This window comes from Engraulis encrasicolus, chromosome 16 (genome assembly GCF_034702125.1).
Source record: "Engraulis encrasicolus isolate BLACKSEA-1 chromosome 16, IST_EnEncr_1.0, whole genome shotgun sequence".
NCBI classification, from domain to species: Eukaryota; Metazoa; Chordata; class Actinopteri; order Clupeiformes; family Engraulidae; genus Engraulis; species Engraulis encrasicolus.
Genome location: NC_085872.1, coordinates 36,395,383 through 36,420,423, shown reverse-complemented (window position 1 = coordinate 36,420,423; position 25,041 = coordinate 36,395,383). Strand labels below are relative to the sequence as shown.

At 45.6% G+C, this 25,041-nt stretch overlaps 1 protein-coding gene across 2 annotated transcripts in view; it reads left to right on the top strand.

Moving 5' to 3' along the window:
• LOC134465717 (adhesion G protein-coupled receptor L2-like) overlaps window positions 1-24,764 on the top strand; it is a 113,781-nt gene extending 89,017 nt beyond the window's left edge. Inside the window, exons 16-21 of one of the 2 annotated variants that reach the window (XM_063219534.1) lie at window positions 352-443; window positions 3,985-4,153; window positions 4,935-5,063; window positions 9,258-9,354; window positions 12,230-12,358; window positions 22,156-24,764. In XM_063219534.1, the coding sequence (XP_063075604.1) occupies window positions 352-443; window positions 3,985-4,153; window positions 4,935-5,063; window positions 9,258-9,354; window positions 12,230-12,358; window positions 22,156-23,270 (1,731 nt within the window). In that variant the 3' untranslated portion in view covers window positions 23,271-24,764. The remainder of the gene's footprint in view (window positions 1-351; window positions 444-3,984; window positions 4,154-4,934; window positions 5,064-9,257; window positions 9,355-12,229; window positions 12,359-22,155) is intronic. The other variant, XM_063219535.1, reaches the window with a different exon arrangement.
• The last annotated feature ends 277 nt before the right edge of the window (window positions 24,765-25,041 follow it).

Genomic DNA, 25,041 nt, shown 5'->3' with positions numbered 1-25,041 from the left:
CCAGTGTAATAGTGAAAGTCAGCCCAGTCAGACCTGCCTACTGTAAACCCCTACCAGTGTGATATCCCATCTCTCCGTTTGCCTGCCTGTGATTGAGTAATTGCCTAATAACTGCTAATGCACCGCTAATTGTCCGTTAATAAGTCACTAAATGTAGAGAGGGCTTCAATCCAGAGCAGAGAGACAGGCGCGGGGGCTTTTATTTCCAAGGGTGGTTTTCTGTCCAGCTCTCTGTCTGCTTGCTCACGTGTTCTTTTGGAAATTGGAGTGGGTCTGTCTGTCTAGGAGGTTGGCGTGGCGCATGTGACACTGTGGTCTGCTTCTGTAACCTTGATATTCCTGTTTGGACAGCTCAATCTCATCTTCCTGGTGGTGACCATGTACAAGATGGTGAAGCATTCCACTTCGATGAAACCGGACTCGGGTCGCTTGGAGAGTATCAGGTAAAGCATGTCCCATGAACAGAAAGAATGGCCGTCGTTCTCAGCTTTCACCCATTTTGTTTACAGTGTACAGTGTACAGTGTAGCAAAAAAAGCACTGTAGACCCTGTTTGGGGTCATAAATATTAGCAATTTACCAGTTGTGTAGTTTTATTGCGTTTTATTCAGTTAAATCTGGAAATAATATCATGTTAATGTGTTTTATATTGCCTGTTGTTTTATAAACCATTTGCTTTTATTGCTGCCTTTAATAGACTGTCCCAGTTGACACCATAAGTCCTGGTTGTTATCTTTTTCGCATATATTTGTATTTTTGTTCCAAATGTTTACAAAATAATACCAAACAAAATAACAGATGCACCCCCACGTCTTGAAACCAACTTGGGCATAATTATCACAATTACAGAACATAAATGCAAATGCTATTTTTCGCCTCCTTCGTTTCCCCTCCACCAAACCCCCCGCCACCCTTCACCCACCACCTCCACCATCACTGCCGCCCCCTCCCCCCCAACCTCCCCGACTATGTGTAATTTTGATAATGCCCAAATGGAGGTGGGCCTAATGTGCTGTGTTATTTGGCCAGGCTGAGAGGAGGGGGTGGGGGGCGCCGGCCGGGCACCGGGTCAGAGCGAGGCTAAACCAGGAGGGAGGCAGCCATTAGAGGGACCAGGCATGTTATTACAGAAACCCATTAACCCCTAGTCCAGCGCGCACAAGTTATTGTCGCACACTAATTGAGTTGTTCCACTACAATTACATGCTAGAAGGACAGCTTAATCTTACCAGATGCTTCTGGTCCGTCTGGTCGGGCTCAAGATGGAAACCACCAGTGGATATGTGTGGAGTGTAGTGTAGTGTGTGGGTGTAGTGTAGTGCAGTGTGTGTGTGTGTCTGTGTGTGTGTGTGTGTGTGTGTGTGTGTGTGTGTGTGTGTGTGTGTGTGTGTGTGTGTGTGTGTGTATGTAGTTGTGTAGTGTGGTGTGGTGTGGTGTGGTGTGGTGTAGTGTTTGTGTGTAGTGTGTGTGTGTGTGTGGTGTTTGTGTGTGTGTAGTGTGTGTGTGTGTGTGTTTGTGTGTGTGTGTGTGTGTGTGTGTGTGTGTGTGTGTGTGTGTGTGTGTGTGTGTGTGTGGTGTGGTGTGGTGTAGTGTTTGTGTGTAGTGTGTGTGTGTGTGTGTGTGTGGTGTTTGTGTGTGTGTACAGTATTTTTGCGTGAGTGTGTGCGTGGGGGGGGGGTTGGATTTGAAAATGAAACACTTTTGTGGGATGCGTGCCCGTAACTGCGTTCAAACATCCAGGCAGAGAAACAGGAGACGAAGGGACAGCGAGAAGTGAAAAAGGGGGGGTGCAGAGAGGGAGAAACAGATAGAGAGAGAGAGAGAGAGAGAGAGAGAGATAACGAGAGAACGAGAGAACGAGAATGAAAAAAAGTCCTTGCTTGCTCCCTCTCTAGCTCTGCTCTGTGCAGTGTATCAGTGCCTGGCCGCGGCTGCTGGGCCGGCGGAGCGCGTGGGTCACCCGATCTGCTGGAGGTGTTCCTGGAATCTCCAGTGGAAAAAGTGCCGTGTTTGCACTCCTCGCCGGCCCACCCTGAGCGCAGGCTCCATAAAACACTAGACCCGGGAGCGCTGCAAAACAGCCATCTCTCTGGACGTCGTCATCCCATTTCTCTATCAGACGTTATGGCTAAACTTCACAGCCATACTTATTTATCGGGGATCTTTTTTATTATTTTATATGTGAATGGGTGGGAGGGAAGGAAGAGAGGGGAGGGGGGAGGGGAGTAGAGTTAGAGGGATCTGCTGTATATACTGTCCAGCAAAGTTTATTACAGCCGTTGTGATTTGTGCTGATGTGTTTTGTTGTGTTTTGCTTTTTTGTGCGTTTTTATTTATTTATTTATGTACAGTGCCCTCCATTATTATTGGCACCCCTGGTTAAGATGTGTTTTTTAGCTTCCAATTATTATTATTTTTTTCTAAATAATATGGGACCTTAATGGAAAAAAAGAGAAAAATCCAACCTTCAATACAAGTGCATTTATTCAGTGGGAAAAAAATCCCACATAAAGAAATAATTATTTGACATCAAATAATGTGTATCACAATTATTAGCACCCCTGTTGTTAATATTTTGTACAACCCCCTTTGCCAACAAAACAGCACATAATCTTCTCCTATAATGTTTCACAAGATGGGAAAAGACAGAAAGAGGGATCTTCAGCCATTCCTCTTTGCAGAATCTCTCTAAATCATCCAGAGACCTGGGTCCTCTCCTCTGTACTCTCCTCTTCAGCTCACCCCACAGGTTCTCAATGGGGTTGAGGTCTGGGGACTGAGATGGCCATGGGAGGAGCTTGATTTTGTGTCTGGTGAACCATTTCTGTGTAGATTTGGCCATATGTTTAGGGTCATTGTCCTGCTGAAAGACCCAGTGACGACCCATCTTCAGCTTTCGGGCAGAGGGCAACAGATTTTGATTTAAAATGTCCTGGTATTTCAAAGCATTCATGATGCCATGCACCCTAACAAGGTTCCCAGGGTCTTTGGAAGCGAAACAGCCCCACAGCATCACTGACCCACCCCCATACTTCACAGTGGGTATGAGGTGCTTTTCAGCATGCGCATCTTTCGTGGCACGCCAGACCCACTTAGAGTGTTTGTTGCCAAAAAGCTCAATCTTGGTCTCATCTGACCAAAGCACACGGTCCCAGTTGAAGCCCCAATACCGCTTGGCGAACTCCAGACGTTTGCGTTTATGATTGTGGGTGAGGAAAGGTTTTCTCCGTGCATGCCTCCCAAACAGCTTGTTGGCGTGTAGACAGCGCCTGATGGTTGATTTGGACACTTTGTGACCCCAGGATGCTACCATTTGTTGTAATTCTGTAACAGTGAGCTTTGGAGATCTTTTGATTTCTCTTACCATCCTCCTCACTGTGCGTGGTGGCAAAATAAACTTGGGTCCTCGTCCAGGCTTGTTTACCACTGTTCCAGTTGTTTTGAACTTCGTAATTATTCCTCTCACAGTGGATATGGGCAGCTGCAGTTGAGTGGCAATCTTCTTGTAGCCTCTGCCTGACCTGTGAAGGTCGACGCACATCTGCCTTACTTGTATGCTGTGTTCTTTTGTCTTTCCCATGTTTAAGAGTGGATAAGAGAAATGGCCTCGGTGTCACGTCATATTTATACCCCAGGGAAACAGGAAGTGATGAATTACTAATTAAATGTTCCTACATACTCTGGTAAACTTTGTAAACTACTGTAGAAATGACAGAAATGCTTCAATTATATTTATTTCCTGGGAATTATTAAGGGTGCCAATAATTGTGGAACAGGTGATTTAGTGAAAAAGAATTATTTTTTAGTCAGGGATTTTTTTTATTTTCCTACAATTCATTTGAGTTGAAGGCTACATTTTCCTAAATTTTTCAGTGTGACAGTATTCTTCTGCAATAAACACTGAATTTATTTAAAGGCTTTTAACACATCTCAACCAGGGGTGCCAATAATTATGGAGGGCACTGTATTTATTGCTGTCTTGCAGGTCTTGGGTTCTGGGTGCGTTTGCCTTGCTCTGTCTGCTGGGCTTGACGTGGTCGTTCGGCCTGTTCTTCCTGAACGAGTCCTCCATGGTGATGGCCTACCTCTTCACCATCTTCAACACGCTGCAGGGCATGTTCATCTTCATCTTCCACTGTCTCCTTCAAAAGAAGGTAAGCACAGTAATGGTGATGAGAGGGGGGCAATAACGGTAATGGTTATTGAGTTCTGTTGACTTTACTCGTTGTGATTTTAGTCTAGTGAAGCAACGGGCTGTTGAGTTCCTGTGTTGTTGCACGTGTTTTTTTTTTGTTTTTTTTAAAGCGTAGTAATTATGTGTCTAATTAAATGAAGTCGCAATTACATGAAGCCTTGCTTTTAGTTTGAATCTCTTTGTGATTAGCCAACCTGATAGTGGTAGCAGCTTTTTGCTTCTGGAGGCAATTTGCAATTTATGAGCATGCCGTCATCAAAAAGGCTCTTTAATTGGTGTTTTTGAGAGGTTTTTCTTTTTTTTACCCCACTGTTTTCGTGTTGTCTCTCATGGTCCGCAGTGATTTCAGGCTGTCTCACCATCAACAGTGAAGGGGGGTAATTTGAAAGAATGTCTCATGGAACACTCTTGCATCTTCCCCAAAAAAAGCCCATAAAAATGAAAAAGCAAGAATTCCCCTTACCCAGAAACCAAAAAAGCCACAAACAAACATCTCGGCCTTGAAAAACAAGCCTATTTTGACACACGCCACAAGGAAATTGTGTTTTTTAGACATCCTCATCGTGTGGCCTCAAAAATACTGAGTCTCGCGTATTTTTTCACACGCTGGTGTGCTGCTCCAAAAAAAAAAAAAATGACAGTAATGACCGTTTGACTGGAGCCTCATTCTCCACTGCTGTGACTTTGTGTGACTTGTGACTCAAACGGCAAACGGTCTCCGTGCTCTGCAATCCCACCAGGTGCGCAAGGAGTACAGCAAGTGTTTCCGCCAGTCCCAGTGCTGCGGCGGGCTGCCGTCGGAGAGTTCGCACGGCTCGGGGAAGACGTCCACCGCTCGCTCCACCGCACGCTACTCCTCTGCCACGCAGGTATGGACCCACCCACCCGGCCCAACTCACACTTCCACCTCAAAAACAAAAAATAACACCCCAACAACAACAACAACAACAACAACAGCAGCATCAACAGATAGATGTGTGACGTTCATTATGTCTTAGAGTGATATAAAATCTTCACGTTTATTTTGTTTCAGACATGTAAAAGTTTTTGTCTGCGAAACATGTCAGGTAAAAGATAAAAAACTTTTACATGTCTGTGAAACAAAAGAAGCGTGAAGGTTTGGAACAGCATCAACAGCAGCGTAGTGCAGTGAAGAATATAAGTGGATGGGAGGGGGCTGGATGGGGCGGGAGGGAGGCACTCCCCATAGAGTCCCAAGTGTTGAGGCAGAGAAGGCAGTTGAAGCCTGATAGAAAAGTGTTCAAAGTAGCTCTCCTCAGAGATGGTAACTCCCCCCTGTGCAGATTTGTCTCAGATTTGTCTACTGTGTGTGGTAAAAAGCCAGCATTGAAAACCTGAAATCTATGTGCTCAACCCCATCATGATGACTGCAAACATGGTGCATGCCAATTTTAAGCCACCAGAATTTGTTCTCGACCCGGATCAAGACACTTCAACTGGTGAGTGTTCATATTAATTGCACTTTTAAACAGACACAGCGTGTAGCACTTTGTGCAGTGTTAAATAAGATTACCTGTCAAGCGTAGGCTTTGTCAATGCTACCTAAAATTCTCAGCAGTGGATAGGGTCATTTGTAAACATTCTTTGTCATTTGGCTTCATCAACCTTATCATCTTAATTTGTATTGTAATAAGAACAACTCAGACATTTAATTTAGCACTCAGTTCATCTTTAATATAAAATTGTATGATGGTATTTCTCATCACCTAAATGCACAGTGACATTGAGCTAATATTAGCACTGCAGAATTTTAGAACTAGCGATGTTCTAGGGTCTAGTGTACTGTACTGTACTGTAGCGCATGTCTGTGTTTGTAATGTAATTCCGAAATAAAAATCACCATTTCATGGGTTTTCAGGCGGAGGTTGACCAGATGCTCTTGCCCTCCCGAGGATGAGGACGAGGAGCTACCTGACTGCAGAGGGGTGAAGAGGAGGAGAGGGAGGGAGAGGGAGAGAGAGGGAGAGAGAAGCCCTGGGGAGCGTGCACTGGATACCATCATGTTTATTAATAGCCTAATTCCTCTGCAGGTCAAGGGGGAATAATAACTGTCCCAGTGTCTTTCCCTCTCTAAGTGATAGGACATAGCCCCAGCAGCCTCTAGATCTGGGGTCTTTTAAACAATGATATGTGCAAGGAATAAAAAAAATATCGGTAACACTTTATTTTAGGGATACATCTATTAGCACTAATACATACAATGTTAATGCCTGCATAAGTAACTTGTAAGGCATGTAATAAGCAAACGCTAAGGCCTACTAGGTCCTTACTAGTGTTAAATTGGTAATAAATCCCTTATTGTGCATGAACAAGACATTTGCGAATACATGCCTAACAAATGTCTGATTTTACTTTGTACATGCCTTACAAGTTACTTATACAGTAACATTGTATGTATTAGTGCTAATAGATGTGTCCCTAAAATAAAGTGTTACCAAAATATCTCATCTTGACTTGAACGAATGCTTTGGCCTCAAGTGATATGCTTGTAATGTTTTTGATTTGTAAATCAATCACTATTATTGACTAAACACATAAATGGTTAGCTCTGACATGAGGGAGCAACCATGACTACTTAAATAAATTGTGCTTTTATTCTCAGGGCTACTTTGAAGGAAGATCATGTATTTATATTAACAAGCGTTCAAAACTAATTTCATGAATCTTTAAGTAGCCCATATTTGAGCAGAACTCTTCCTTTTTTGGTGACCCGGGATATTTTCGTTCAGATTTATGCTGTTGAACAACACAAAAGCCTGAACATTTTCTACATTCTAGGCTACACTTGTAAAGGAATATAAATAGTTTTATTCTGTGCTTCAAAAAAGAGCAAAGCCGTTTTTATGAGGAGAAGAAATTCAGCATGGCTACATGTATTTTTTATAGCACTGGCCCTGATTCCAATTCCGACTCTGACTAGAAGTGCACATATTTAATTGATGCTATGTGTTGCTTTGTTTGAGAATGTCATGTAGCATCAAGAAAAGAATTCATTTACGTTGCCATTTCCAATGTTGATCTTGCCATATAACACAAGCAAAGAGACCAGGTTTGTTTTCATAGCCTGTTTCTGACAGGTGAGATCCTCTCTCCCCGTGAGATGCACAAGAGTGAGCTGTAGGACTGCCAATTAAGGCATGTTGTTGTTTATCACACTCCAAACATGACTACTTCAACATGAAGATTCATTTGAATCGTGCATCGAGAGAGTTATTCTAGAAAACTGTTGGTGAGGGTTAATCTAAATGCATAAGTATTCATTGACTTGGCTGCAATTGGGCTGTCTCAGAAATGTGTGTGGGTGCTGTTGTTGAACAATGAACGGTGTAGGCTAACAGCTTTGGCGATGCTATTAGTTATGGTTTACTGTAGAAGTAAAATAAGGTGAAAATTTGCATTTGAGATACCCTGTGGTTCTTATCCAAGGATCGCCCTTTTTTTTTTTCAAACAAAGTCATTACTGAACGCCTAACCGCAATATCCATTGTCTGAGTCGATTATCTACTGGGTGATGCATCAAATAACTAAAGCTCTTTTTCACAACATTTGCATGCGGTGGTTATTATTTAAGATCTCTTTACCTCCAGATAACAATTGAAAGTGGTTTAGTCCTGTGTTTGCTCTTCTATATAGCCCTGTCTGTGTCTGTAATGTATAAACTTTATCTTTCATAAACAGCAAACAAACCTTCAAGAATTGCAACAGTTAATACAATTTCAGAGTAATGCCTCACACATTCCTCTGACGGTTGAACTGCAGGTCAAGCTGAATTTACATGATTTGATGTCTTCTTATCCAAACAACACCGTTACTTCTGTAGACTATGACAAGATGTCAGCATCGTACAGGTTACGTGCAACATTTTTAGCATCATCAGAGGTAGGGAGTAAAATGTAAAACATCCATCTGTAAGGAGCAAGTGCTGTTGTTATGGAGCTGCCTCTTATAACTCAGCGCTAATTAAGAAGGTTATATTCAATGGCATAACGCTTTAGACATCAAAGAGATGAGAAGTCAATGTAAGGCTAATGCGGCTTGGTCTTCTGCTTTATTGGGCACACACATTTACACGCACGCATGTATGCATGTACGCACGCACGCAGGCACACACACACACACACACACAAACACACACATACACACACACACACACACACACACACACACACACACACACACACGCACACACCGTCAGCAAACACACACATACACACACCATCAGCAAACACACACACACACACACACACAGCACTGAAAACTGAAAGCGCTTATCAGTAGCTGCTGACAAATTAATCCAGTCTTCCCTCATCGTGGTTCGCCGCCGAGGCCGCGTTTAAGCAGATAGACTCCCAGATGAGACTGCTCCCCGCTGGGCAGTGCATGGGTAGATGGGTGGGGAGCGGTGGAGGGATATGGAGGGAGGTAGGGGGACACAGTCAGGCCCGTCGTCAGGGCTGGGGGACAAACAGGTATGTTGTCCCGGGTTCAGGAAGACAGGGGGGCCCAGAATTGGGTCCTCATTACATTGTATGTATTAGGGATAGAGGGCCCTTTTGGTAGGGGGATGACTTTGTCCTGGGCCCTGCAAAAGCTGTCAGCGGCCCTGGACACAGTAGTTAGGGGAATGGAAGTGTTCGCACAGGTACCCCCCCACCCACCCCCTTTTCAGATACGTCTTGGTACCTGTCTTGACAAATTTCCCAGACGGCTAATGTGGTGTACCAGGCGTATAATGGAAATGCAGAGCCCCACTGTACAGAGCAACGCGATACAGGCCACGCGCACACGTCTGGAAATAGCAGCAGGAGAAGGGAGATGTTTTGATGGGTTAGACGAGAAGGGCTCTCTTGTCTCACATGTGGTGTGTGTTTCTGTGTGTGCGTGTCTGTGTGCGCGTGTATGTGCGTGTCTGTGTGTGTGTGTGTGTGCGTGTCTGTGTGCGTGTGTGTGTGTGTGTGTGTGTGCACGCGCGTGCGTGCGCGTGTGTATGTGTTTGCGTGTGTGTGTGTGTGTGTGTGTTTCTTTCTCTGTGGATGAAACAGAGTCGTATCCGGCGGATGTGGAATGACACGGTGCGAAAGCAGTCCGAGTCCTCCTTCATCTCCGGGGACATCAACAGCACCTCAACACTTAACCAAGGTAAGTGCCGACGCCCCCACCACCCCCTTCACACACAACACACACACAACACACACACACACACACAAACACACACACACACACACACACACACACACACACACACACACACACACACACACACACACACACACACACACACACACACACACACACACACACACACACACACTATGCCCTACTTTCCCCCCCACCCCCTGTGCTCAGGGGCTCCACAGCTGTCTAAGAGAAAACACATCGTGAATTCAGTCGATCCACCACCACACTCTATAGTCGTGTCTTCTCTGAAACACATGCATTTTCTGTCCTTGACTTCTAACTGAGGTTTCCTCTGCATCTGGTGCGAACTAAGAGGCAAAAAAGGGGGGCTGTTGTGTTGTACAAAGGCTAGTCACCCCAATGTCGGGTTATTGGCTATGTTACTTACTCTTTTCTTTTTTCTTTTTTGTTTTTAATAAAATAAGATTTTTTTGTTTGTTCTTTTTGATTTTATTGAAGATGGGACAGTAGGAGAGGCAGACAGGAAGCGAATGAGGAGAGAGCTGGGGAAGGGTCGACAAAGGACCCAGGCCAAACTCGAACCGTTACCCGGGTCGCTGGTGTAGCAGGCGAGTGCCCTACCGTTAGAGCCACGGTAGGGCCCACTCATTCTTTTCTTTTCTTTTTCTTTTTCTTTTTTGTAAAAAAGATATTTTTGGGCTTTTTATGCCTTTATTGTGACAGGACAGTTACAGGGGGACAGGAAATGAGTAGGGGGAGAGAGAGATGGGGAAGGGTCGGCTAATGAACCGGGCCGGAATCAAACCGCGTGGTAACCCAGCGCGCCACCGTTAGTCCATGGCAGGGACACTTATTCTTTTCTGAAAGGCTTCCACTCCTGCTGTTGAAGTGAAACTCTTGTGTCACAGTCTGATGTGACTTCAATGCGTAGAGTCCGCTTACTGTTACCTTGTCTCAAATGGGTTTTTTTTGGCGATTGTAGAGGAGAGTAGAGCTTCCCTCGGATGATCTGCCATTGAGAGGATGAGGTGAAGGAACTTTTTGTATTACAGTGGCTTTATTTCCTCTGCCATTCTTTGCATTGTCAGCCGGAGGTCTCAACAGCCTCAATTGTCTGCATTGCAAAAAAGAAACAGTTTGATCTATTATTTAGCCAGAGTCAGAGTGTGGCTGATGAGACGATGATGTTAAACTCAGCACGACCCTGACTGGAGGGAGAGCGCGCGCCACTGCACTACACTGCACTGCTCTCTCTTTCTCTCTTTTTCTCTCTCTTTCTCTATTTCTCTCCCTCTCTCTCACTCTCTTTCTCTCTCTCTCTCTCGGCTGACGTTTCTTACAAAATACTTTTTTCCACAGTAGCAGCAGCATAGGGGAGGCTGCAGCCATGTTTGTCAATGCCTTGTGTTTACAGTGTTTCTTTTTGTTTTTGTAATTTCCATTTTTGGTGTGTGTGTGTGGTTTTTTTTGGGCTTGTTTGTTTTTTATTATTATTTTTCTGAAAGAAAGTTGGAAGTTATTTTATTTGGCTAGACATAGTAGTAGAAAACTCTACAAAGCGTCTCTTGAAATACAAAAGGTCCCCTCACCCCTACCCCTCCATTTTTGCTTTTAAACATGCTTGTAGCATCCTCCTTCACATCTCCCAAACCTTGTGCAGTGCACCGAGACTGAGGGCCTTCACTTGCAGATAGACCGCATATTGATATAGGTGTTTGTTTTGTGCTGGGGAGAAACAGGATTCATATTATTTTCGTGGACAAGTGCTGAGGGATTGATTGTGAGGCCTGGAGTTGTTTTGCATGTGTTTTTTTTCAGAGTACAGTGCTGTTTCTGTTTCTGTTTCTGCATCTGCGGGAAATTGAAGGTCAGATTTGTTTTTTGAGAGGGTAGTCGGAATAGTTGTTTCTTTCAGCACTTGTTGAAATTTAATCAAAATTACATTGATGCTTTTCATGACCGTATCTTTTGAGGTCTATTCAAGACCCTGCTGGAAACCCAGGAGACGCCTGCAGAGTCGCCGTGTGTGTGTGTGTGTGTGTGTGTGTGTGTGTGTGTGTGTGTGTGTGTGTGTGTGTGTGTGTGTGTGTGTGTGTGTGTGTGTGTGTGTGTGTGTGTGTGTGTGTGTGTGTGTGTGTGTGTGCGCGTGCGCGTGTGTGTGCGTGTGTGTGTGTTTGTGTCGGTGTGTGTGTGTGTCGGTGTGTGTGTATTTTTGTACTGAAAGAAATACTCAGTATGCCTAACTATTTACACCCATACTGCCAATTGTCCTCAAAGATGTTTTTTAAACGTTTCCCAAAAAAAAAAAAATCAAAAACAGGCTTTTAGTATGTAAATAAATAAGCCACCGATATGCTTTACAATTAAAAATTCTTCTAAAGACCATATCTACAGTAGCCACCCTGCTGCTGTGGGATGAGGTTTCTTACATCAGTGCATAGATATGTTTGATGAGTTGTTTGTCAAATTACATAGTCTTCCCAAGTTTTTGTGATGTACACAAACAGAAAACGAAGCTTACCACAATAATTACCCCCAAATATGTATTGGTTATGTTTTTCCGTCCCGTAATTACAATCATCAAAGTTGGAATGAGAAAGCCCATCTTTTTGTTTGTGAAAGATCAAATGTAATCCTGCTTTATAATTAAAATGGTCGTGGGAAAAAAAAGCTTTACTTAATCCCATTTTGAGAGATGAGTGGGATGCTGCGGGAGTCTTTTTTTTTCACCCTCTCTCTTTCTCACAGTGTCTGCGGCTTTGTTGACAAAAAAAAAGATGTGCCTTTTTCTTCTTCTGCCTGTCATCCTCTCATCTGTTTTTCTCCTCTTCTCTTCTCTTTTCTTTTTCTGTGTCCTCTGCTGCTCTTGTCACAGGGATGACTGGCAACTATCTGCTAACTAACCCTCTCCTCCGACCTCACGACACTAACAACCCCTATAACAACCTCCTCGCCGAAACCATCGTGTGCAACACCCCTTCGCCCCCGGCCTTTCACTCTCCAGGTGTGCACCGTGCCCTCCTCGATTATGCTCGGGTCTGTGTGTGTGCAGTGTGCATGTATGTGTTGGTTTGGTTTTGGCGTGTGAGTGTGTGTTGGTGTGTGTGAGTGTGTGTACGTGGGTTTGTGTGTGCGTGCGTGTGCGCGTGTGTGTGTGTGTGTTGGGATTTTTGTGTTTGTGAACAAAGAGTGTGGGGAATATGCATGTCATGAAATAACTACAGATGGTTGGGAAGAATTTCGGTTGGGGTTTGGGGAGGGGGGTGGATTGGGGTAGTGGGGCAGTTGTGGAAGAGGTGGGGTGGTGGTGGTGGTGTTCTTTCTAATTGTTGTTTCTCAACACCCGAAGTTTTAAGCCATTTTTGATTTCACTTTATTCCCTCTCCCACTCACACTTCATCCCAAAAAGATTTGAGTGGATTTCCAGTCCAGCATCAAATTAATTTGCTCCCGGTGAGATTCGTCCGGCCAATTACTTGGCTTCCTCCCCACTGACTACTCGCCCTCAGGCTCTCAGGAAGTTTGGAAGCAGAGGATGCATGAGTTCAAGCGAACAAAAAAAAGTGATTTTAGTGCGCGTTTACGTGGTACTTACACGAAATTGAGCACTTACGGAGTAATCAGCCCTCAAATAATAAAAACAACTTGCCTTTTCAAAGTGCCGCAAACCTCATCGTCTCCCATTGCCTTTCCGGTTAGCAAACAGCCGAGCCCCCATCTCCTCCCCGCTCCGTAATGACTATTGCTACCTACCACAATAACCAGGCAGGCGTGGCCGGCTATTTATTTCACCTGCCGTTGTTGTTTTTGCTTTTTGTCTGCCTCTCAACGAACACCACAAAACAGACACGGCGACGGCGCGCGATTGGAATGCTGCTTGCGTCGTCTCTGCCCCACTTTTCTTTGCCCACCCCTTCCCTTCCTCTCCCCTCCCCTCTTCTTTCCTCTCCAAACCCACTATTCTCTCTATATCCCTCCCTCCCTCCCTCCCTCTCTCCCTCTCTCCCTCCTCCTCCTCCTCCTCCATGTCAAAGAGAACCCAAACCGGAGGAAACAGCTTTTTTGCATACAGCCCATCTCTCCCTCTTCCACACTTCCCTCTGAGATATTATATCACAGGCAGGCGCCGTGTGGGCCGAAACGCAGCGCACCCATCCCCATCCCCACCCACAGCTGAAGCAAGCAGCCTTATTTGATGATGAGAATAGACACAGAAGGAGAGCAGAGAAGCCGTTACAAAAAAAAAAAAAAAAACGAATAAGAGAGAGGAGGGGAGGAAAATGCGGCGAAGTCATATAGCAGGTATGGTTTGTGTCAGGAGCTGACAGATGACAATACGGCTCCGGTGTTCTTCTGACACGCCGTCTCTGCATGCATTTTTAAATGGCAGTTTCGTTGCCACACGCGCCGGTCTTTGCATTTAGATGGCAAACAGACCTTTGAAGAAGAACGGAGCAAATAGTTTGCCGCATCTGCATACATTTCCGCTCTACCCCCCCACCCCGCGTTCCCTTCAATTGACAGTCGAACTAATCAGCACTCTGAAGGAACCCTAGCTGTGTGTGCGTGTGTGTGTGCATGTGTGCGTGTGTGTGTGTGCGCCCGTTTGCGTGTGTGTGTGTGTGTGCACGTGTGCGTTTGTGTGTGCGCGTGTGTGCTTCTGAACATGCCAGAGAAGGAGATGGGGGAGTAGGAGTTTATATCCACTATGCAATTTCCCCCAGCACTAAGGTTACTGCCGCTGCTCTGCACTATCTTCCTCAATAGGCGGGGAAACAAAAAATAAAAAAATCACTCACATCTGAAATTTGTCTTAAAACGTATGCCATGTATCAAAAATAATAGGCACTTTGTGTCTCAATGTATGTTGTGGGACGACTATGACAAAAATAATCTGGGGGTGCAATGTGCTCTTCACAAAGCAAGGGAGGCAGAAGGACCTCACATACTCCCTTTGACACACACACACACTCACACACACACACACACACACACACACACACACACACACACACACACACACACACACACACACACTCCCAAAATGCAAACACCAAGCATTCACAATGACGGAGACAAAGGGGGAGACAGACACACACACACACACACACACACACACACACACACACACACACACACATATACACACACACATATACACATAGACACATAACACACGAAAACATACACGCACCTTCACATAAATTCACACATTCATGCGAACACACACACACACACACACACATGCATGCATGCGCGCATGTTTGCATGCACGTACGCACGCACGCACACACGCACCGCACACACACACACACACACACACACATGCATGCATGCGTACACACACACACACACACACATGCATGCGCGTGCGCGCACACACACACATACACAGACAGACGCTGCCACCTCCAGCTGTCAGTCACTTTCTCTGCCGCTCCGGGGACAGGAAGCTGAGCAGCACTTGCCTATACCTGCGCTCATTGGAGAGAGAAATAAATAATGTCTGAAAGCCGAGGCGTCATTACTGGCACACAGAGAGAGAGAGAGAGCAGAGGGCCCTGTTGCCGAGAATTAGCATGAGGGTACCGCGGGAGAGGAGCAGATAGCATCCTCTTGACATAATTACAGAACAGATTACAAAAGGAGATGTGCGAGCCGTAGCGCATTCTCCCTTTACAACACTATCAGTGACATAGACAAAATTAATAGTAATCCTCAAAAGCTCAGCGAGGGGCTGCTCTGCAGGCAATCTTGGAGGGCTTAAGTTGCATGTGAGCGCAAAGGGAATCCACTTATGGAGAGGGATGAGACACACCACTGAGCTTTTTTTCTCGTTCTCTCTCGTTCGCTCTCTCTCTCTCTCTCTCTCTCTCTCTCTCTCTCTCTCTCTCTCTCTCTCTCTCTCTCTCTCTCTCTCTCTCTCTCTCTCTCTCTCTCTCTGCTTTGCTGTGGTCCACCCTCTTTTTTTACTACAACACCAACAATGTGTTGGCCTTGACAATTTTTTTGTCCCTTTTTTTCAGTTTTCTTTTCTTTTCTTTTCTTTTCTTTTCTTTTCTTTTCTTTTCCTTTCTTCCTCTCCTCCCCCTTAAAGCCCAATGATGTTAGGCGCTTATGATTACACAACAAGACACTCTGTGCACAAGCACAAAGGACGGAGTGAAGGCAGGCAGGCGAGTGAAGGCGAGACTCCTAACTCCCAACAAGGAGACGCTAGAGAATGAGAGCACATGGGGCAGAGGACTTGGATTCTTTTCTTTTTTTTTTGGCTTTTTTTTTCACCAGGAACGCCTGAGAAGAAGAAGGCAAAGGAGACAGGAGAATGTAGCTACAGACTGGGCCAAGGGTGAAGAAGGATGATGAGAAATAAGAGAGGGGAAGAGGGCGGGGATGGAGAGTGGGAAGGAAGGAGAGAAAGAGAGGAAGAGAGGGAAAGAGTTGAGAAATAAGAGTGGGAAGAAAGCAGGAGAGAGAGAGGGAGAGAGAGAGAGAGAGAGAGAGAGAGAGAGAGAGAGAGAGAGAGCGAGAGCTGGAAAGAGTGAGGAAAAAAAGCTCAGTGTTGTGGTTGAGAGAAGGTTGATGGGTGGGTGAGCTAGGACAATTGTGAACGTTGGTTTATGTAGTCACGTCTATTCAGCCCCCACCCAAGGCTGTCCATTTCAGTGCGGATTGGCCGGCATCTGCACTTGAAGCTGCCCGAGTCAAATAAAAGAACAATACCGTTGCACATCCGGGTGAGCTGGCACAAGGACAAGGCCTTAGCACACAGCTTGCAGTAAATAGGAATCAGTTCACAGGCTAGCAAAGAATGGAGCCAACATGCCTTATCGCAGTCATGCTCTCTCTCCTTGTCTGTCTTTCTGTCCCATGTCTGTCTGTCGCTCTCTGTCCTTGTCTGTTTCTCCCTATCTTTCCCTCTCTCTGTCTCTGTCTCTGTGTCTGTCTCTGTCTCTGTCTCTGTCTCTGTCCCTGTCTCTCTCTCTCTCTCTCTCTCTCTCTCTCTCTCTCTCTCTCTCTCTCTCTCTCTCTCTCTCTCTCTCTCTCCTCTCTCTCTCTCTCTCTCTCTCTCTCTCTCTCTCTCTCTCTCTCTCTCTCTCTCTCTCTCTCTCTCTCTCTCTCTCTCTCTCTCTCTCTCTCTCTCTCTCTCTCTCTCTCTCTCTCTCTCTCTCTCTCTCTCTCTCTCTCTCTCTCTCTCTCTCTCTCTCTCTCTCTCTCTCTCTCTCTCTCTCTCTCTCTCTCTCTCTCTCTCTCTCTCTCTCTCTCTCTTCTCTGCTTCCAGAACAACTCGTCCTGGTCCAGGCCCTTTATGTGTACTGGGCCGCGGACAGCAGGCTAGCATAGCCATCACATCCCTCCCGCAAGAACAATACCTGACTGGATAGCAATAAAACAACTGTGCGTGTTTGATGCACAGGCGAATGCAAATAGGCTCTGCAATGGCATAATTTCATGGTGTCCCCCCACCACCATCTTCACACCCCTCCACCCCTTTCCTCTCCTTCCACTCCTTCCCTACCCTCGCTGTTTTTTCTCTTCTTCTTCTTCCCCGAAAAGAAATTCTTTGATGTCTGTTTTTACTTTCTTTTCTCTGTGTACAAAAGAGACTTTCCTTATCTTTCTGACGGCATGTTACAGGAGAGCAGCATCCACTCCCCCAACCCCACCCCTCCTCTCCTCTCTTCCCTCTATCGCTCCCCCTCCCTCCCTCTCTCCCTCCCCCTCCCTCCCTCTCTCCCCATCTCAGTACCTTGCCTCCATTTCAGCTCCTTGCCTTTTAACCACAGGGAAAAAAACTGCCTTTACAGTGTTCGACCTGGACGCATACTGTAGGTCTTTGCTCACCCCACAATTTGACCATCCCTCTCTCTCTCTCCCTCTCTCTCTCTCTCTCTCTCTCTCTCTCTCTCTCTCTCTCTCTCTCTCTCTCTCTCTCTCTCTCTCTCTCTCTCTCTCTCTCTCTCTCTCTCTCTGTCCTGTTCCTCCTCTACACTTTCATCAGCTCCTTATTTTATTTATTTCTCTCTCTCCCTCTCTCTCTCTCTCTCTCTCTCTCTCTCTCTCTCTCTCTCTCTCTCTCTCTCTCTCTCTCTCTCTCTCTCTCTCTCTGCCTGTGTCTATGTATCTACCTCTCTTTTCTCTTTGTCTCCATCTTTCCCTTTCTCTCTCACTCATCCTCTCTGTCCCCTTCTCTCTTTGCGGAGCTTCCTTTATTCTTCATTAATTGTGTCAATCCCCGTACACAAAGGCCTATTTGAAGAGGATTAATGAGTGGCCCTGGCTGTAAAATGTACCATAATGCTTGGATTAGCACGCGCCGCATTCCATTTCTAGCCCCCTATTAGCCTATCCGCAAGACATCTGAGCTAGGGGCGGGAGGGGGAGGGGGAGGGGGGAAGGGGGGGTTGCTGCGCATCAATTTTATCCAGGCCTCGAAACACATAACAGTCTCTGGCTTATCAGAGTTTTCAGACCAATTACTTCAAAATGTGCCGGAGCATAGACCAACATATAGAGACAGTATAAGTGTATGTGGGTATATGTATGTGCATACACACACACACACACATATACCCACATGCACTTGCGCACACAAGAAAGTGTGAAATGTGCCGCTTGGGGGGGAAAGGAGTGAAGTAAAGGGAAAGAGGACGGAGGAGGGACGTCACCAGACCTAAGCAGTGCAGTGCATGCCTGACACTCAGCAAGACAGGGGACGAGTAAACGCGCGAGAGAGAGAGAGAGAGACACACACATAGCTCTGAAGGAGGCTGTGATTGCTTGCTGCTGAAAACCCCTTTACACTTGCCACATCCTGAATTCAGCCATCCTGCCAATTTGCTCGATCATTTCTCAGAGGAATATGGGGTGGAGGGGAGGACACACACACACACACACACACACAAAATGAAAGCCCACTGTGAAACTTTGAATAATCTCAAATGAGCTTTCTTTTCATCATCAGACCAATCGGTCGGCTCCAAAAAAAAAGGGGGAGTGGAAAGGGGATGCTAAGAAACGTGATGTAACTCTAGTACAATGCTAACACCAAAAAAAATAAAAAATAAAAAAAAGGGTTTCCACGACTGATATGAATAACTTTTATTCTAGGTGATAAATATTAAACATGAGCCTCTAAAGGTTTTGTTTTAGCAATGTTACGTTCCCCTGTGTAAGTGTTTTTGTGTTCCTCTCGAGCTGTGCGATTTTCATTGTATCATTTCACTGATTCTTGAAAGTTTGGCAAAAACATGTCCCTGCAGTAAAATATTAATTCTGTTGAAAATCAACTAAATTTTCACAAACAAAATCAACCCAGGTAATGGCCAAGGGGTTTGTCACACGAATACACAGTTGTTTGAAATATTTAAGTGTAATTTTATTACTTTTCATGGCTATAAACCTGTCCACACCCTGTAAAAACGCCTGTCCCAAGGACTGGCATCATCATTTCAATTGACTTAAAATACAAAAATCACTAACAGAAATGAACAATATCACCATGATGTGGAAGACCATATTAAAGTGGTTCTACAGATGTGCACATAGTGGATGTAAAACAATATTTACTATTATTTACTGATTGCTCAAAATGTGTCCAGCATATTGGTCACCACCATCAGATTTTTTCTAAAAGACAATAAAATCAGGTATGCACAAGGTAATTTTCATTACTGAGGACCCCTTTTCAAAACTTTAGCTCTACTGCCTACTTCACCATCACTGAAGCTCCTGTAAGTTTATTATTTTGTCCTCAATTTGTTAATTTGTTTGGACACTGGTACTGTCCCAACCATAAACTGTCAACACCGTCGGGGGTTTTAATAGTATTGTATTACATTAATGTTAATAAATATAATTTTTTTCAGAAAAGGTATGAAGCACCCAAGAAACAGAGCGAAAATGAAATGGCTAATGTGAACAAACAATGCATAATATTTAAAAGAGTGTTTTTTTTGTCTCACACCGTCAGATGTCACCACCGTCAGATTTTGTTCTGCTCATCATGTTGTTCCATATTTTACTAAATTGTGCTGGTTAATGAAACATTACTAGGCATGTTAGTAATAATTGTGATACAAAATGATACTCTAGCCACCACTGAGGTGCATTTGGAGGTTTTTTTGTCAGAAAACCTGACGGTGGTGACATCTGATGGAGTTCACCAAAAAACACATCTTTTACGTGTTTTTGACATGTTTTAAGAATATGCATACAATAAGTATCTACAGTTATGTTGAATTGTTAAAGTAATTCACTTTAATACAGTAAACATGTGTTTTTACTTCTAATTCTGTCTGCCGCTGTTGACAAAACAAGAAAGAGCCCATTTTATGAAAAATGTTAAACATGGGGAGCTTGGCCAATGCATTCACTGCACAGCCAAGACCTACATCTATGATAATACACCTCTCTATTTTGGATTTGAACAACTTAAAAGCTGTTTTTACCACATTTTCAACAACCAGTGGCTTACTTCCTAGATAATCTAACTAATGAAGTAAAAACACAAGCTCATACTGTGCACACACAAAAATAAAGTGTTTATGCAAGATGCCATTGACTTGACTTGAGAGGGCTATTTATTTTGCTAAATGCAGGTACTAATTAGGCCACTTTCACCACTCTCAGATTATTGTCACCACCGTCAGTTCTTAAGTCACCACCGTAAGAAGGAGTTTTGGACATTTTAAAGGAATGTGCTTACAACATTTTCCTTAGGAGTTGTTGAAATATCAAAGTAATAGCCAATTTAAGCCTACACGAATATTTGTGAAATTACAAAAAAATGTTTGTTGTATTTAGGCGTTAAGTAAGCATCGTATGACGGTACATATTTTAGAATTAGAACACATGAAACAGTATTAAAATAGAACAAAAGTGAATTTTCAACATTTAAAGGCATATGTGTGAACCAAAAAATACACATAATCACTTAAAAACTCCAGATACATATGCAACCAAATCAATACGATTTTAATAACTTTTAATTGTGTCTGACGGTGTTGACAAAAAACAAGGTATGATCGGAGAAAAGCCTGATTTCTGAAAAAAATACATAATGGGGAGATTGGCCTTGTGCATTTCTGAAAAGCCAAGACCTTAGTCTACGAGGATATACCATATAATTTTGTAATTCACTTTGTTTTTTTCTGTCAACATTACAACCTGTTTTAGCCACTTTCTCAAGAATCAGTGATTTGTTAGGATGACTTAGTGCCTCTTCAGTGCTATGTGCAGTGGCTAAATGGCACACTAGATTCTGTCTTTGACACCACGCTGGGCTGGGCTGTCTGGGAAGCAATGCGGGCCAAATCTGAATGGATGGTCTGAATTCAGGCATTTCTTTTTCCCTGTAGCTTTGTTCTGTTTTCTTTTTGTTTGTCTTTGAAATATTTTTTAAAGTTTTTTAGTTTCTTAGAAGATATGATTTGATTGATTTGGTGTGTCCTCAAATCAGTGATCTGATCACTCTTGCCATGCTGCAATAAAAACCGACAGTTACTGTTTCACTTTTCTTTTGCGCCGGCCCTCGGCAGTCCTCAGGCCCGATAACCTGAGCAGACACACTTGATGTCAGTGGTGGCAAAGTGAGTTGGGCTGCACCCTGCCTGCCTGCCTGCCTGCATTTCTGCATTTCTGCATTTCTGCCTGTCTGCCTGCCTGCCTGCCTGTCCGTCTGCCTATCTGCCCGTCTGCCTGCCTGCCTGCGCCCGCCTGCTTGCGTGTGTGAGTGTGTGTGTTTGTGTCTCTGTGTGTCCCACTGTGGGCTGTTGTCTGCCAAGTGGCTGTTTGTCCACCACATCCCCCATTCACACGTATGATTTCCTTGTGGAGATGGTTTCTTTTTTCTTGTTGGTGGTACGGTTGTTTTCATGTTTTGGTTGCTTGGTCGGTCGGTTGGTTGCCTGGTCGGTTGGTTGACTGGTTGCTTGGTCGGTGCGGTGGATTGGTCGGTTTCGTTTTTTAAACGTTGTATTGTGCGAGAGTGTGTGCGTGTGTCTCTGTGTGTGTACCGGTATTGTTTTTGCGTCAGCGTGATTGTATGTTTGTTGGGTGTATGTTGTTCTCCTGTTGTACTGTAGTGCTTTGTGCTAGACGCTTGCTCCTACATGTGGCTACATGCCGTGCGCATGTACTAGTGTGTGTGTGTTTGTGTGTCTGTGTGTGTATGTGTGTGTGTATGGGTGTGTATGTGTGTGTGTGGCTGTGTGTTTGTATAAAGCATTGCTTGTTTTTAATATTGTGAAGGACAAGCTAAAGAAAAGGAACAGTAAATGTGGGCTGTTTATTTTCTGGCCGACACAAATGGGTGCATTGGCATTCAGTGTGACAAAAACAAATATCACATTTTAGTCATTGAGCAATTTTTTTTCCCTCTTTCCTCTTACCAGTGATTCTCACATTTACCAAGCCAACATGCTGGCTCTCAGCTCATGTGATGGTTAATGTCCTGAACAGTATTAAAGTGGTTGGGTGGGTGTGTGTTGGTGGTGTGTGTGTGTGTGTGTGTGTGTGTGTGTGTGTGTGTGTGTGTGTGTGTGTGTGTGTGTGTGTGTGTGTGTGTGTGTGTGTGTGTGTGTGTGTGTGTGTGTGTGTGTGTGTGTGTGTGTGTGTGTGTGTGTGTGTGTGTGTGTGTGTGTACGTGCTCTGTTCGCTCTTGCCATGGAAAAGTGTGTGAAAGCTAACTTCTTCTCTCCCCCCTCTTCCCTTCCTCTCCTCCTCCTCCTCTTTTTCACTTCCTCCTCCTCCTCCTCTTTTTCACTCCCTCCTCCTCCTCCTCCTCCTCCCGTGCCGCAGGCCAGCACTCCCTGACCAACAGCAGGGACGTGAGCGCCATGGACACGCTGCCCCTGAACGGCAACTTCAACAACAGCTACTCGCTGCGTGACGAGGAGTACGAGGACCCGGCCTGCCCCGCCGACTGCTCGCTGGGCCTGGACGACGCTGCCTTCGAGAAGATGATCATCTCCGAGCTCGTGCACAACAACCTGCGGCCCCGCAGCGCGGCCAGGCCCTGCGATCCCGACCCCCGCGACAAGGAGCGCTGGGGCCGGGCCGGGGTCGGTGTCGGCGGCGGCGTGGGTCTCCCCCAGACGTGGCTCAGCATGGAGCCCAGCGTGCGGGTGAGCGGCAGCGCGAGCGAGGACGACGCCATCGTGGCAGACGACGCGGACGCCGCCACCTCGCCCACGTCGTGCCTGGCCTCGTCAGCAGGGGGCGCACCGCCGTTGTCGTCGTCGTCGTCGCAGCCGGCAACGCTCGAGCTGCTGCTGCACCCGCACCACCGGCAGGCGCTGGAGGCCCCGCTGCTGCCCCAGAGGACTCACTCGCTGCTCTACAGCGCGCAGCGGGCACAGCGCCAGGCCCCACGCCACCGCCAGCCCGACGACAGCAGCGACGGAGACCTCGACGACTACCACCAGCAACCGGACGACGAGGCTGGCGGCGGCGGCGGCGTTGGCAGTGTTGGTACAGGAGGCCGAGGTTGCGGTGGCAACAGCAGCAGCGGCGGTGGCGGTGGCTCGCCGTCCGAGACTCCCCTGCCGCTGGGAGTGGCGGAGGACAAGGGCACGCCGTCGCCCAACAACAGAGACTCCCTGTACACCAGCATGCCCAACCTGAGAGACTCGCCCTCGCCGTACGCGGCCGACGCCGAGGAAGAGGAGGAGGAGGAGGAGCTCTCGCCCTCGTCCTCCACGCGCAGCGAGGCGGAGGAGCTCTGCCACAAGAGCATGCCCGACCTGGGTGACGGCCCGCCGCCCCTCTCCTACTACCACATCAGCCGCCGCGGCACCAGCGAGAGCTGCATCGGCACCGGGGAGCCCGAGGAGTGCACCCCGCCGGAGCTGCCCGCCGTTGCCGATGGCGAGCCCGCCCGAGACGGTCAGATGCAGCTGATCACCAGCCTCTGAGTTGGTTCTGACTGTGGAGGAGGGCATCATGGTAGGGGAGTAGAGGGGGGGGGGCGACGGCCCCTCAAAACGCTGTGTTGTTGTCTCACTCGCTCTCTCTCATACATCCAGTACAGACTTGCGTTCTTTTTCTCTCCCTGGCTGTTGTTGTGTTGCGAGTGCTCTCTGCCTCCCTCCTTCTCCTTCCCCTTGTCTCTTGTGCGCAAGGCACCGGGCGGGAGGAGAGAGGCACTCGTGGGAGGAGGCAAAGTGAAATGACATTTTTTTTGTTTCTAGCGCAACAAATACAAACACACACTCATACATACAAACACTTGGGTTTTTTTTACTATGAAGATAAAAAACTAGCCATCTGTGTATTTTAACTGTTCTGTTGGACTCCTACAGTGGGAAATGCACAGAATGGTGTGTGTGTGTGTGTATGTATTTGTATGTGTTTGTGTGTGAGAAAGAAAGAGAGAGGGAGAAAGAGCGAGCGAGAGCGAAAAGGAGGAAGAGGTGTCCACGCTCAAGCTTGGCGCCATCCTCACCCAAGCCTTTCGAATGATGTGATGAAACCCTGCCAATGTCTTGGAGCTCTGAATCTGTCCTGAGTCTTTTCTCTGTAGTGGGGGGGGACCTCGGGTTTCTCCCCTAAACTAACTCAGCCTCTGACTCTGGAGCATTCTATAAGTCCTCCAACTCTAGAGCAAAGAGAGGACCTCAAATGCCTCAAAGCAGTGAAGACTGATCAGAAAAGAGGATGATGATGACGATAAAGATGATAAAGAACCACTACTTCAGACTCAGGCCTTATATTTTCCCTATTGCACATTCAACTGTTGTACAAAAATGGCTAAAGAAGATATATTTTGCAGTACCACAAGTGTAAAAAAAAAGAAAAAAAATCAACAAGAAGAAAACCAAGCAGAACAATTATGAGAAAACATTAACGACATGTCGGTGAAAGAGATTATTGTGAAGAGGTTGCACATCATGTTAAAACTTGTTTATTCTTCCACTTCATTCATTGTAGTACCTTTAAAAAACATGGAGAAAAGAAAGCCCATGAGTTCATACACACATGTCCACTCGTGAGCGGTGTTTTTTGCTTTCATGGAACATGACTTTTGCCGGTTTAAAAAAAAAAAAGTGTTTTTTGCCAATGTTCATGTACAGGGGAAACAATTTCCCTTTATTTCAAACAAAAGACAGCAACGCCTTGCACAAATTTGGAGTGAATTAGGTTATTATGTAATTTATTTACTGTAAAATGCTTGACGATAACAGTCAAGGTTCAAATATCTCGTGTTGATGCGATCAAGAACGTTAAAAATAATTTATTATGTGTGATGGAATGCGGGAAATGAAAGGAAAGGTGCTGGATAGAAAGTGTGTGGTTTACATCAGCCCTGTTGATATTCATTTCAATCATTTTGTAAAACCCCATTTTCAGAAGCTGATGTAAAATCCAACTCTTGTTTGATATCAAATAAATGTGAGAATTTTTTTCTGGTTTGCAAATCCATGACCATTGACTGTTTCTTTCTGCATGTATGTGCGTAATGTGCATGTGTGTGTGTGTGTGAGAGAGAGAGAGAGAGAGAGAGAGAGAGAGAGAGAGAGAGAGAGAGAGAGCAAGAGAAAGAGATAGCAAGAGAAAGAGATAGCAAGAGAAAGAGGGTGTGCATGCACACTGTATTTGTTTTGGCTTCCCTGCACTCTACCAACAAGTTCCCGGGAACTAAACGCACATCAATCTTATTGTTCTGTAGAACATCACTCCAGCAAT